The sequence below is a fragment of the Panulirus ornatus genome, chromosome 48 (assembly GCF_036320965.1).
Source record: "Panulirus ornatus isolate Po-2019 chromosome 48, ASM3632096v1, whole genome shotgun sequence".
NCBI classification, from domain to species: Eukaryota; Metazoa; Arthropoda; class Malacostraca; order Decapoda; family Palinuridae; genus Panulirus; species Panulirus ornatus.
The window spans coordinates 21347971-21362438 of record NC_092271.1 but is presented as its reverse complement, the minus strand read 5'-3'; the positions used below and the strand labels follow the sequence as shown (position 1 = coordinate 21362438).

General features: G+C 44.9%; 1 protein-coding gene across 10 annotated transcripts in view; it reads right to left on the bottom strand.

Moving 5' to 3' along the window:
• The window catches only part of IA-2 (tyrosine phosphatase IA-2), a 351905-nt gene that overhangs the window by 165087 nt on the left and 172350 nt on the right, over positions 1-14468 (bottom strand). For 8 of the 10 annotated variants that reach the window (XM_071690103.1, XM_071690109.1, XM_071690105.1 and 5 more), the window contains 6 exons: positions 13192-13350; positions 12320-12572; positions 8036-8246; positions 6943-7126; positions 4816-5228; positions 3419-3585 (listed from right to left, as the gene is read on the bottom strand). In XM_071690103.1, coding sequence (XP_071546204.1) covers positions 3419-3585; positions 4816-5228; positions 6943-7126; positions 8036-8246; positions 12320-12572; positions 13192-13350 — 1387 coding nt within the window. The remainder of the gene's footprint in view (positions 1-3418; positions 3586-4815; positions 5229-6942; positions 7127-8035; positions 8247-12319; positions 12573-13191; positions 13351-14468) is intronic. The other 2 variants (XM_071690106.1, XM_071690111.1) reach the window with 2 other exon arrangements.

Genomic DNA, 14468 nt, shown 5'->3' with positions numbered 1-14468 from the left:
ACACACACACACTCGAGACAAGCCACACCTCCAAACTTTAAGCCGATCATCTTCTCACTACCACCGCCTGTGTCGGCCACCGTCAACCGCCTGTACATACCAATAACACTCATATCTTTCCCAGGAAGAACTACGGCCCACGTGAGGATCAGGTGAGCCAGGGGAGTACCAGCTCGGCCCACTTGCTCAACATAATGTTCTGTTGAATTATCTATCAGTCATTTCAGATGATGTATGACCTTTAAACCTGCATTCGGAGCGCTCACTTCCCACCAGCCTTGCCTCAGTCACCTACACGACAGTATCGTATGAGCTGTCAATATTTCGAGCCTTAAGTAATAGAGTGAAACTCCCTAGGGTGTGTAGGGGTAGCAAGTGAGGCCCCTGGAGCATAGGATAAACACGGGTGTAATGAACGGCCTCGGGTTCCCGCTACGTTTAGCAACGGGGTGGGTGTTTACAGAGTCCATGACGCTGCAGGATGATAAGTGGAGGGTCGCCGATGCGCATTGGGAGTCATTACAATCTTTTCCACGGGGAAGAACAAGAAGCAGGTGTGGGGAGAGGGGCTGTTGTGAACGCCCAGGGCGTGGCAACATTTTAGCAGCCGACCTTATTCGCGTCGGTGCCGCCGTGAGGGACGTAATGCCGGCGCAGCTCGACAGGACAATAGTCATGTATGATCAAGATCATGTGAGTCACATGTGTGCAACTCTACTCTCCTCACTTGCAGCCATTGTTAACTCCTCCGCCAGCACCTGTTCCCCCAGCTCGCTTTCCTCATCTGCCCCACCCACCTCCTCCTCCTCCTCCTCTGCTCTCCTCACCTGCCCCTCTCACCTCATCCTCCTCCTACTCTGCTCTCCTCACCTGCCCCTCTCATCTCCTCCTGCTTTATACCTGCTTAACTTTCACTCCACCTTTTTCTCTCCCTCCTCCCTAACTCAATTGTTTATCCTCCCTGCCTAACTCGCCTCCCCTCCGAGCTCACATACTTCCATCCCTGATATCCCTCACCCCTTCATCTTCCGCCATCTAGTTCCTCCTCTCTATGCCTCCCTGCTTTATCTGCTTCTCCCCCTAACGCATCACACACTTGATTCCCTGTTTTACCACACCTGCTCCGCTCCATAGATCGATCTTCTGTCGGTCTCTCACGGCCTTTACTCACCTGTTCCCGTCTCCTAAATCCCTCTCCGTCTCTCAGACGTTCCTTTATTTACTGCCACCCTTACCCATTCTTACCTCTCCCTCCCTCCCTCCCTCACTTGTTTCCCTTCCCAAACCTCCCTCCCTTAACTTGAAAATTTTCTTCCGCCAACGATAAAAGTCTGAACTTAAGGCATATGAACCACCATTATCATTATTATCATCATTATTAATAATCATAATCATAATTCTATTATCATTAGCATAACCATTAGTATTATTGTATTACTGATATCATTATTACTGTAACAGAATTTTATTATGATTATCATCATCATTATCATTATTATCATGATTATTATCTTTTATCAATATTATTGATATCTATCCCTGGGGAAGGGAGACAATACCACCCACATATATCTCGATTCTCTTAGAGGGCAACTAAGAAGGTTAGGGAGAGAGAGGTGCTGGAAATACTCCCCTTCTGTATTATCACTTTCCACATGGAGGGGCAGGAGGAGCCAAATGAGGATTTTGCCTAAATGAATATCATCTCTTCCTGATGCTGCCTTACTAACGTGGGAAATGGGGAACAGGTATGAAAGAATGTTTAAATAATATTAATGATAATGATAATAATAAACCATTATATTCCCAAATGACCTATGGAATCTCTTGAAACCTTTGTCTGTGAGGAAGTAAGCAATATATACTATGCACTTGTAAGTACAGGTTCTGAGAAAGTCTTATGTTTCCCCTCAGTCATAACCCAACTGTTGTCGAAGGTTGTAACAACACTGGGATCTAACAAGTTAGGTCAATGGAACTACACTATTCTAGTTATGTGGACACTTTACCTCTAATGCATAAATACAAGATAATGTCTTTTGATAACTCATGGATAATGATAATCTGCTGATAAGAACTAGTTGAGTCAAGATAGCACTCACTGATAAGGAAAATGATGGATGTATATATATATAGAACAATAAACCAAGATATCAATGATGTATTACAACGATACCAAACTAATGATAATTTAGTTCAGGGCACAGCGAAGGAGATACGTTTCGAACAGCCAGATTTGGTGTTCAGTATTGACAAGAGGATATTCAGTATGTTAAAAAGGATGTGCTAAGAGCAGAAGGAAAGGCGTGCTGGCTGGAACATGATCGATCTCAGGGGGACGTTTGCACGAACATCTGGTCAACTTTTAAAGTCAGCTCCCTCAACCATAGGATCACTCACTCAAAAGAACTAAGTCTGGGCTGTCCAGCAAGGGTCTTTGTTCTCTTTAAACCATGAAAGTGAGGGTAGAATTATTCATGTATTTGAGTCAGTGTAAAGGATGCTCCACTGTCTATAAGTGGGCTGAGTGCGAGTATGGAGGAGGAGGAGGAGAGATAGCGGGTGGGGAGGGAACACTTGCAATTCGTCTCATAACTCACTTGCCGGCCGGAACAACAGGCTGTAGCGAGGCCTTAAGGCTAACGCCCCAGACACTAATGTAATAAATTAGGTGTGGACAGCCCCTGCGAGTAAGTATGTGGCACACGACTCGCCTGTTTCATCGGAGGAGACCGTCAACTCTAGGACAGTATTCCAAAGGCTTTATGCTGTTTTCAGCAAGTTTATGCTCTTTTCAGCGAGGCATTCAGGGAGCAAAATGATCGCCACCTCAGGTATTAACTTTTCTGTACGCTCGAGAAATTAAAGTTAGCGACTCATTCTGGTCTGTGTCCAGGAGGAGACCTCCTCAGTGTAGATGAAGTATTTGCCTTGTCACTGCCAAAAAATAGTCTATGACACAGACCCTCAGGTCTTCACCAGTCAGTTCATGATATGGTTGTGCACCACTGTCTGGGTACATGGAGCCGCCTTCTTTCCCCACAAGACCCCTTTTGCAAGAAGAGAGGCTTTTCATAATTCCTTTTCCAGGGCAAGTACTGAACTGTCCAGGGCAAAGTTGGACAACGCATGGTGATCAGTTCTTTTTGGGGGGTAGTTCAGCACCCGGATCATCATGGTCCAGCAGCCTTCAGTAAGCAAAGACAGAAAGCATAAAATTTAGACACTGACCGAATGGCGAGAGAATATGGGTAAAGTGATAAAAGAAATATTGAAAACATATAAGTCAATGCAATCTTGTACTGAAAGGAGGAGGAGGAGGAGGAGGATAATAACCTGGCCAGTTTAATTCTTTCCTTCGCTTTTAAATCTTTTTTTTTTGATTCAGTCTTTCCTTCTGTTACACATTCAGACTTACCAGCAGACTCTTCATCCTTTTTAACAAACTTCTGGGGTAAAGGTAAGAGTTGGTCTTCGCCCAAATGTACCTCATCATACTGGTCATAGTTACCATAATCATCTCGTAGGTCATAGTCCTGGAAGTTCTCTTCATACTCCCTGAGGCTGTCCATCTCTGGCTCAGACCTACAAGAAACATGGATGTGATTCACACTGACGGGATGACGCCACACAACACACACACACACTATATGACACACATGATTATCACATTGTTTACAATCCATCTAGGGTTGCCCTGGATATATATAAAGGAAATGGATTGACAAGGACAATGCAGAGAGCTAATGCACTAAGCCTGCAGTCCCTCCGATATTGAAAGATGGTGAATCAACTTGCACAATAAAAATCATCTTTACTTTCCCCCTTACATTCACTTTTATTTCCTCACCATTACCTTCTTTATTTTATTTACATATTGATGCAAAACCCATTATCACAACAAAACATCAGCGTTTTGAAACATGAAGACAATCACTCCTCCACTAGAGATATTTAGGAACTCCATGGATTTTTCTACCTATCTGTATACTTATATCTATTCAGGTATCTTAAAAAAAAAAGGGGCAACATAATGGTATACTTCTTAACACTTCTGGCTAACAAGAGGCTATACGGATCTCAGTGTCTGAAGACCCAAGGGCGATGCCCATGTGTCATAGAATTCGGCAAATTGGCCTGGTTTTTCAACAAATTGAAGCAGTCATCACTTCCTTGAAAAAAAAAATATAATAGGTAAATATAACAAACGTGTGAACTGAACGACGGTTGCCTAAGCACCGTGTATGTGAAAAAAAAAGAAAGACATTATGGTGGAGAAAAATAAACGAGAAACAAATATAAAAACTTGAGATAATGCTCATCAGCCTTTGAAAGACATTGTATGGTTCGAGTGTGCGCAACGCAAAATGCAAGAAAAAAAACAGGAGAGAGAAAATTAATCTTTACACGATGAAAGAACTTTTTTGTTCAGTGTATTCTATGCACGAATCCTGTATTTCCTATGGAACTGGTACTCTGGCCGATGTCTTTTATGATAACGTTTCTTTTTTCAGTCAAGATCCATCCGGGATGAGCAGGTGTCACTACAGATAACTACAATGTTTTCTGATGCTACGAGATACATTTGACAACCACATCCTACGAGTGATGATAACAGGGAACGCGGCTGGGGCTTGTATATCTTGGCAAGCGACCGATCTACTGGCAGTGGATACCTGTATTCTTAATCAACAATACCCGAAAAAAATTATACAAGATAAAGGCTTCCAAGCCTAGTGGAAAGGCGAGGTCTACCTAAACTAGTGGAAAGGTGAGGTCTGAGCAGAGTTTTGCGCCCCCGTAATCACTACTCACATTTCTTCCAGTGCCGATAATCTTGGAGAACTACGAGGCAATTGGTTTGCAGATTCTTCAAGCAGCAGGCGATCTAGAGGTAAATCCCTGACGTTAGAGGCAAAGGGCGGTTCGCTCTGCATGAGGAAGCGGTCGATAGAGTTCTCCTGTCCCATGGTGTCGGGGAGGTATACTTCCTGAGGAACGTACTGGCGAGAAGCCCAAGCCATGTTCCTCAGGCTGTCTGGGAGGTTCCTCATATCCTCGCGGTCTCTGCCGAAGTTAGTAGAGGGTATCCTCAAGTTCTCATATACCCCGGGCATGTTATAGAGGTCTTCGAGGGAGTTCTGCAGGCCCCCGAGTACAACACGTGGATCTTCCGGCACATCTGACCAGTCTGATGCCTCTCTTGGTAAGGAATCCAGTAAACCTTTCTGCAGGAGGAAGGATAAGACGCCATTACTATCAAACAGTGGGAACTTGGTAACTCACACCAAAAAAAAAAAATGACGACTGTACTGACAACTGAAGCGAGTTGCTGAACCATGTCTCAGGCTCTTGTGAAAAGCAGAGACTGATCATATTTCTCAAGGAAACCACAAAACTCTCAATATCGCACTGTCTTTGCCCTCCCCAAAAACAGGTCGAGTTATAAGGAGTGTTTAACAGAATATAATGGATCACACACACACACACACACACACACACTGGGTATGTAAGGTGGTTTTGTTATCTTGGAAAAGAACTACTACTTCTATGGGAACTATTTTCCATTCAACTCGGTTGTCAATGCAGAGAATGGCCCTAAAGATTCAACACTGTTGGTTATCCCTGTTCACATTATGGAGCTAACGTCCTAACAGCTGAAACTATGTATTTTGCGTATACATGTTCTTTAAATGATAATGCTGTAACGCTCTTCGTTTTAGTACCTGACGAAAGGTTAGGAAGAATGGACAAGAAAATGCAATATAAAGCCATGAGAATCACTCTCGGATGTACCAAAAGAAATTTGGGCTTTTATTACCAAAAATCAATCTTTGTACCATATAGTTAGATAACTCTATACCTATACATACACTAAAGCCTTCTACACTTTTTTCCTCAAATGGAAACAAACATCTGTTTAAACAGAGTCCTAAAACTGCTATTGAAATAAGAGGGTTAAGATGTTCATGAACTTTATCATGTGATAAAGCGGTAAGCACCACCCACCACTACCTTGTCCTACAGGATATCACTCCTTTTGATATCATGGCTTCCTTCCTCTCCCCTTCCCCTCCCCGGTGTCATACCTCAAGTCATGACCAGAGTCGAGGCTGTGACTGGATGGAACACGAGTCCCTGAGGTACACTGACCTCGCTATCAAAGGAACACCATCGCAACTTACACATGAATCCCTACATCGAACAACTGAAGCAGCCAGAAACACTGTTATCATACCATACATTGATGGTTCCTATATCGAGAAAGGGAAGAATCAGGATCCATCCACTAAAGTGAAATGTTTGCTGTTCTAACTACCCTGAAATCTGTTCAGGTCGCTAAAGAAGACGATCCGAATATACGTAAGTAATTCTCTATTGACGTTAACAGTGTTAAACTCCACTCACTATTAACATTATAGGCTCGTAAACGTGATCGAAATAAGATTCTAATCTATTCTGGTCTCCTTTACATGTTAGGCTTTGAATGCATACCAGGACTGATGAATTAGCTATGTTTTATGCTTCTTAAAGCAGAGGTAACCACAGTTTCGGTCTATCTGCACGTAGTATGAAACCAGGGGAATTCCGATAACACACACACACACACACACACATATTCATATATATATATATATCCTTGTGTGTGTGTGCTACCGGATGATCTGTCCTGCAAAGTAATAGAAAATGGGCCATTGCATCTAGAGGGACAGATCATATCCTCACACCTTACGTGACACCCATAACTCAATCATTCAATCCTTAACTCAACCCACATCTCAGTGAAACAGTAACCCTGAATTATCTTACGTGTACACAATACACATCCGAACACATGCATCCTGTGCTACCGTGAATCAAAACATATGAAATGAAATAGATCAAAACATGAAACGAAATATATCAAAATATACGAAACGAAATATGATTCTTCTTCTTCACCTCGTCCTCCAACTCAGGGATGAACTGGAGGCCACCTTCGGTATACATGGGCCTTGTGGGCTCTTCTGCAAACACACCCTCGTCCTCTTCCTCTTCCTCGTCCTCACCCTCCTTCAGATAACGTTCAGGGAACAGCACGGCCTCGCTGGCCTTATAGCGACCCATGGGGCCCGCCTCTTGCTTCCTGAGAACGACAAAGAACGAGTGTTAGCGTCATGGGAAGTTCACATACCCTAAGGACAAGATTAGCATATCTGATCCCTAAGGTCCTCGCATACTTCCATGCTAACAGTTTAATGACAATTTGTAGAAAATGTACTAATTCTATATCTAACTCTACGACATCCATTGTTACATTAGTAGTCCTTACACAGCAGCTATCAGCAACGGAGACTGAAATCGTATCAAGAAGTGGTCACAATGCAGATGTGTATGCCAGACTATCATACAACCCCCAGGGATCCTTCTATGCGGTTTCTATAGCTTCAAGCACAGCACTCCATGCAGGAGAAGATGAATGATGGATTCGTTTAAAGCCATAAGGTCCTCGAGGAGACTAATGCTCTCCATCTGCCAATCGCACTTAGATTAGTTTTTTTCTCTTTTTTTAAAGGCGTTCCCCATAAACCTAAGGGTTCCACGACCATCTTTTAAGGTTCCGCAAAATTCCGTAATGACTAAGAAAATATTTGTGGAAGTCCAGCAGTTCATCATCTGTAACCAGAGCTCTTTTACTTGAGCTTGGCTCATGGTTGCCACAAAACTGCTTATAAAGCTAAGAAAAGAAAAAAAGAAAGACGAAGAGCAAAAAAATGTGTTCTAGAAAACATGACATGTTATTCTAAGTGTTTCTCGACTTGGTAGAAGTTGGAAGAAACACTGCACCACACTGACTTCTAAAACCCCTTCCCCCCTTACACTACCTTCCCACAGTGAGTTGATGACTCTACTCACCCAACACCTGTTAACGTCTCTCGTAACCATCCCTAAGACTTAATCCCATCTCTTGATCCCTTAATCCACCACCTTTAGAATGTCCCACATCACGATGTGATCCCTCGCCACCACCACTCACTGATTGACCTCTCCTCACCTTAGGTCATCCAGGAGCTCAGGAAGGTTCTTGATCTGCAACAACGAGAGTCTCTGGGGATCGAAGATGTCCTGCGGAATGTCCTGCAGGCGTGGTGGCTCCATCCTCCGCTTGCGGAACACAGGGTTGAGGGGCGTCTGGTAGTGGTAGGATGACTGGTACACATCTTCATCATCGTCTTCCACATCATTATCATAACCATTGTTGTTTCCTGCCGGAGGAAGTGTATGAGGGCAGACTCCTCACAAACTCGGCTCACACTGCCTCCTTCAAAATCATATCATACACCAATTACCAGATACCAATTACCCACTCTTTTTTTTAAAGGCCATGGCCACTGGCATCATTCAACCCGTCATCCTGAATGATAATTGGGAACCACCTTCATATATAAATGTAACTAACTTACTTGAGATCTGTTGGGATATACACATAGAAATGTGAATTACAGAACAAGCTTAACACATGGGAAGTACCCAACAACACTAACTGATTTTACAACCTCCAGCTAATGAAATTATATATATATATATTACCAATTGCAGAGAACACTTAGTTTTTTTGAGAGGTCAATTCCTAAAAAGACTTTAGGGAAACATTCTTAACAAATCACTGCAAGGTAATCAGCAATTACATCAACAACACAGTAAAGCAGATACATTCTTAACCTTTAGAAGTACACGAGCTAAACAACAGAAAAAAAAAGAAGAGTTCATATAGTTTAACAACCGTAACACACACAAGGCAGTAGCAAACCAGCAGTACCCTCTTAATTCACTTTTTTTTTCTTCCTGGTGAAGCAACACAAGTGGTAGGAGGACACGTCTGTGTCTTCAGAGATCTCCCACTGTCTCTTCCTACAAGAAGGCTGCCACCGACAGCTGAACTAACGTTAGTCTTGCGAATCTTAAAGCACTCGATGCCAACAACAACTAAAAGCTCTGTGTTACTACTGCATTACTAAGCCCTATCTTTTTGGACTGAGGATAGGATCTTTTCCATTGAAGCTTTTGCGATGCCATTTACAACAGCTTTATGATCAACCTAAACCTATGGAAGAAGAGATCAAATCCTCCATGAATTATCATCATCAATTCATATAGATCCTTAAACAGTTTCCGAAGCTACGTGAGCGAAATTAACCCTCTCCCATACTAACACAGTACCTGGCAATGGTGAGGCAACCCTTTTCTGTCATTACACAGTGCATGTAGTGGTAACTATCCCCAAAGTCCTCTAAACTTACAGGCAAATTAAGTGTTAAAAGCTCTCCATTTTCAAGTAGGGCTACGCAACTCTGAGGATGTTTACCTGGAATATATTCACTTGGCCACTTTGCCCCAAGGCTTTTGCCAGCTTGAAAGTAACTTTTCTTGTCGAGTCTTTCAAGGAGAAATATTGAAGGCGTACTGACAGCTCTGCTGAATGGATGCAAATCAAGAGTACAGCGTAGCATAACCCGGAGTGATGGAGTACTCGTCTTTACAGTGATGTATGGAGGTGCTACGGGTCAGGTTATATAGAAAACCAGAGCAGTTAAGCGACCGATAACTTATATAAACTACTTGGACTAAGAGGGTAAACCCAGAGCAGTTAAGAGACCGAAAACTTATATAAACTACTTGGACTAAGAGGCGAAACCCAGGGCAGTTAAGAGACCGATAACTTATATAAACTACTTGGAACGAGAGAAAAAAAAAAACCCAAAGCAGTCAAGAGACCGATACCTTATATAAATTACTTGGAATGAGAAAAAAACCAAAGCATTTAAGAGATTGATAACTTATGAAAATTACTTGTGTGTGTGTGTGTGTGTGTCGTTGGCGAAAAATAGTTTGTTAGGGACGTAGAACACTGATGAGAGCAGGTGTTGTGAGCGATGCCAGGCTTGAGCAGGTGGTGTGTGATAAGGATGTACTGCTCACTATCGCAGCATCGCAACTAATAGGGGTCACACACAAGGCCGTGGCTGCAGCAACAGCAGCCTTGTGTGTGCGTGGGGAGGAGCCTTTTGCTCTCCCATCCCCTCTCCATATACGTTGGGTCGGAATGCAGGATACTATTCCTGGTCTCCGGCAGCTGAACCTCTTCACAGACCATCAGGTCTTCTGTTCTCCGTCCTTCCCAGGTACTCCTCCTCTGGTGAAACTAACGGGGCGGCCGCTGCCTCCCTGGGTACTTAGCCTTTAAGTAAGTTACTTTTATACCTTTTAAGTAATAACTTATCCGTTATTTCTTAAGTTCTATTCTTGCATACTTCTCTTTACGAAAATAACTTTTTTTTTTCTGTCCTTTGGGCGATCGTGTCTACGCTAAGTCTTAAAGACACACGAGAGTACTAGGTAAGAATGATGAAGTGTCTGGTGGACTAGTGTGCTCAGGGAGGAATGGTCATGACGAACGCTTATTCTCAATACAAGTTAATTCGTAGATACGCGAAGAAGGGCCGATGAGGAGGGGGACGAACGTGTGGCGGCAGCGATGAGACTTAATGGTACCAGCTTAAGAAATAAAGGAGGCAGCTTTGGACGCAAAGCTTGTGTGTCCAACACTGTTGAATTCTAATTACTGCAAGGCTGAGGTGGGACTTAGAACAACGTGATAATGAAAGTCTAAGAGGGCAAAGTATGAGGAGGCGAGAGTAACAGTGGAGAGAATGACTGAAGAGGAAGCGAGGCTGGAGTGCCAGTAAAGGTTAGAGGGAAAACAATGGTCGAGCGAAGGATGAAGAGGGAATGGAGTGTTAGCGGTGCCTCCTCAAGGAGGGCATAATGAAGGCAGCAGAGGATGAGTGGAGAGAGAAAATGGGAAGCGAGGGAGGCGGAACGAAGAGGTACAGATGGCGGTAGAACACAAGAAGGGGGGGGGGGGGGGGCATATCTGATGTTTCTGTAACCGGGGAAAATTAAGGACAAGATGAAACAGGTTACTAGTACAGGATTAGGTTACAGAGAAAACCAGTACAGCCTCAGCCTCATCCCTAGTTCTTTTCTCCCTCCTTCCCTGACCGCTTGAATCCTCTTCTAATCTTTCCTCTCTCTCTCTCTTTACACTGTTCATTCTCTGTTCTTCGACTCGCCCAATACTTTACCCTTTCATACTCTTTCCCTCCTCCGTTTTATACCATTCCATCTTCCCCTTAGAGCTTCACCCTTTCCTCTGCTCTCCCACCAGTGTCCTTACTCTCCATCCCACAAGCCTCAGAGCCTCTGAAAAGGATATTACAGGAGGAGAGATCAAGACTGATATGGGTGAGAGAGGCCACCTGCTGCCGTGAGTATTATGGCTGGAAGTCAATACCTGGCCCAGATACCGAGACGCCCAAGGCTTCCCACACGCCCCATCGTGACTGGTATTCACCTGCAAGGAAACCCCCTTTAAAACACACACACACACACACACACACACACACACACACACACACACACACACACACACCTTGATCAACTTTAAAAGGCGGGCATAAGGAAAACGGATGATCACTCCTCCTGGATTCTCAAGAGTAATGAAAATGCACGACCGTCTGGCCCCACTTATGGGTATCTGTCTGTGTGTCTGTCTCTATACTTGCACACCTTCACTCACTCCTCTTCATCATGCATGTCCTCTGGACTCGCTGGTACACCTGAACTTTCTATCACACTTCAAAATACCTTCTCGTCTATGTCTAAAACGTCTTACTGCAAAATTTTCTTTATTCGTATTCACACCTAGGCTACCAGACCTTCACAACTGGACCACCATATCTTCATGGATGGCTCGCCTCACCTTGACACTGGGACCCACCTCGCTTACACAGCTGGAGCACCTCACCTTCACACCTGGTCTGCCCTGCACTCACGCCAGGGCCTACGACAGCACATGTTCAGAGTGGAACTCGGTCACTCAAGATGGCTGCTACTGCTGACCGCAGAATATACACAAAAACGCCAATTTACTTCCTTAATGTCGAGGGAGGTGCATCCTACATTATCTTTCAACACAAAATTACCATTTTCCTTCCTCTTTTTTTTTGTAGCCGTTGCAGCCGGACAGATGCCCTCCGTTTTCTTCCATGGTTGGGCCTTGTGTGTAGCGGCGACTCAAACATTTTAAGGCAATTTTCCATATAGTTCATTGGATGGGAATATAGTAGAGATGTATCCAACTCCCTGTACATAATATCAAACAACACTTCCCCCCCACACACACACGAGTATAAAACTCCCTCCCTGTCAAGTGCAAATAATTACAAATAGGTAATTACAAACCATAGTAGTTTAGTACAAACAGGTAATGACATACCGTAGTAATTGATGAAGTTGAGGGCCCTGGCGGCGGCGAGTGGAGGTTGATGTTGGGCGGGCGGTGGTGGCGGTGGTGGGGGGTTGGAGAGGTTGGGAGGTGGTCCAGGGGGGTTGGCGGGGAGTGGCAGGGGTTTGTTGTCCTGGGGACGTTGTGGAGAGGTGCCGTGGTCGTCCCCGCCGCCGCCGCTGCTGCTGCTGCTGCTACCGACGCCCGCTCTCACACCCTCACCGGACTCGCTCGTCTCCGTCTCCTGGACGAGGAACGACACAACATGAGCTCGAGTGTTTCCCTATGTCGCGCGACCCTCCAGTATGGCGGAACGACCCTTGACCACGACGGTACGACGATAGGTAGGATGACGAGACCTGTGCTCGTATCCTGAAGGGTGAGGTGAGAGGTCAGGTCATCATAACTGAAGAACTTTACCATCGCGCTCAAGGGTCGCACCATCGCGCTCAAGGGTCGTACCATCGCGCTCAAGGATCGTACCATCGCGCTCAAGGGTCGTATCGTCGTGCTCAAGAGATCGTACTTCAGGTCGTACTATTGTGCTCAAGAAATTACAGTCACCGAAAAGTAATGTATTTCTATTATTCTACATTAAATCTCTGAAAATATGTAGTCGGTGTGCATCCACTCGTTAAGTATGTATCTATCTAGTGTGTACCCGCCCTGTAAAGTATGTGTCCACCTAGTGTGCATCTTACTTAGCGAGCGTGCATCCACCTGGTGAGTGTGTATTCACCTGATGTGTTCACCTGGTGAGTGTGTATCCACCTAGTGCGTGTCCACCTAGTGTATCCACCTGGTAGGCATGTATCCACACCAAGCGACATCGCCATCCCTGTGCTGAGAACGACTCCACTCACCTGGTGGTCGAGGTCGGAGTCGTCCTGCTCGCCGGAGTGGTCGTCCAGGAGCGGGTCCTTGATGGGCGGGAAGTAGACCTCGTCGGCGTAGTCGGAGTGGGGGTCGGTAGCCGAGGGCGTGAACCGGACGATGGCCAGGTCGCGGGGGTCCACCTGCTCCTACGGGAAGTCATACACCAAGCTTAAAAGGGGCTTCTCCCGCAACACGTCATGACGGAGCTAAGGTGAAATGACTGGCTATATATGGGCGTTTGGATAATCTCCTCCACCCTCTCATGACGAGAGTCAAGAGGAAATGACCAGCTCATTCACATGGAACTTCAGAGGGACACACAAGGCTGGTTCTGTGCAGGGCTGAGCTCAGGGCAATGGATAAGGCACAGTTCAATGGCCGAGTCATGTCTGGGTTTAGGTATGGCTACGATGACCTATTCTTAACACAATTAGGGTGATGATGACTAGTATTCAACATGAATAAGGTAATGTTATACGATGACCGATTCTTAACACAATTAGGATGATGACTGGTATTCAACACAAGGTAATGTTGAATCTCAAGACTTAAGGGAATGATGGGCTGGTTGTTAACATGGACAGGGTGATGATGACTCGACTCATCGTGGTTAAGGTGATGATGACTGGGTCTCAACATGGCGAGGGTGATGAGTACTAGTTCTTAAACACATGAAAAAAAAAAAAGACTCCAATACGGAGGGGAAAAAGGGAGCCGTCATCACCATGGCTGGGAAGTGATGAGTGGTCATCTATTAGGCCAGAAAATGATGACTTATTATGATCTGGGGCTGCAACCATAAATGAAGCATAAACTGCAACAGTAAACATGTAAAATGAGTAATACCTGGCAATACTCATGACACGGTAATGATGGCTAGTTAATATGGTCATTTATGCACCCAAATAGAAATGGTTGATCTATAAGCATGGCTTGACGGAGCCACAAGTGGTGTGACCAGCTATAACATTGGCTAATGACCATCCACCTCAGCGAAGGAGGAGGGTCTGTGTGGCATCTGTTTACAATGTTGGTGGAGATGCCACGGTAACCATACAAGATCGAGGTAGCCTCTGCCTACACCCCACCAACACTGCTTCCCACGTCATCTCCCTTCCCTAGCTGGAGGCTTGGTGTTGAGGGAGGGAGGGAGGGAGCGAGTGCTGGGAAGGACGGAAGTAGACGAAGGAGGTGGGAGGAACGTGTGTTTGTCAGGAGGAATGATCGTCGGGGTTCTAGGTCGCCCAACAGAACTGTTCGTGGG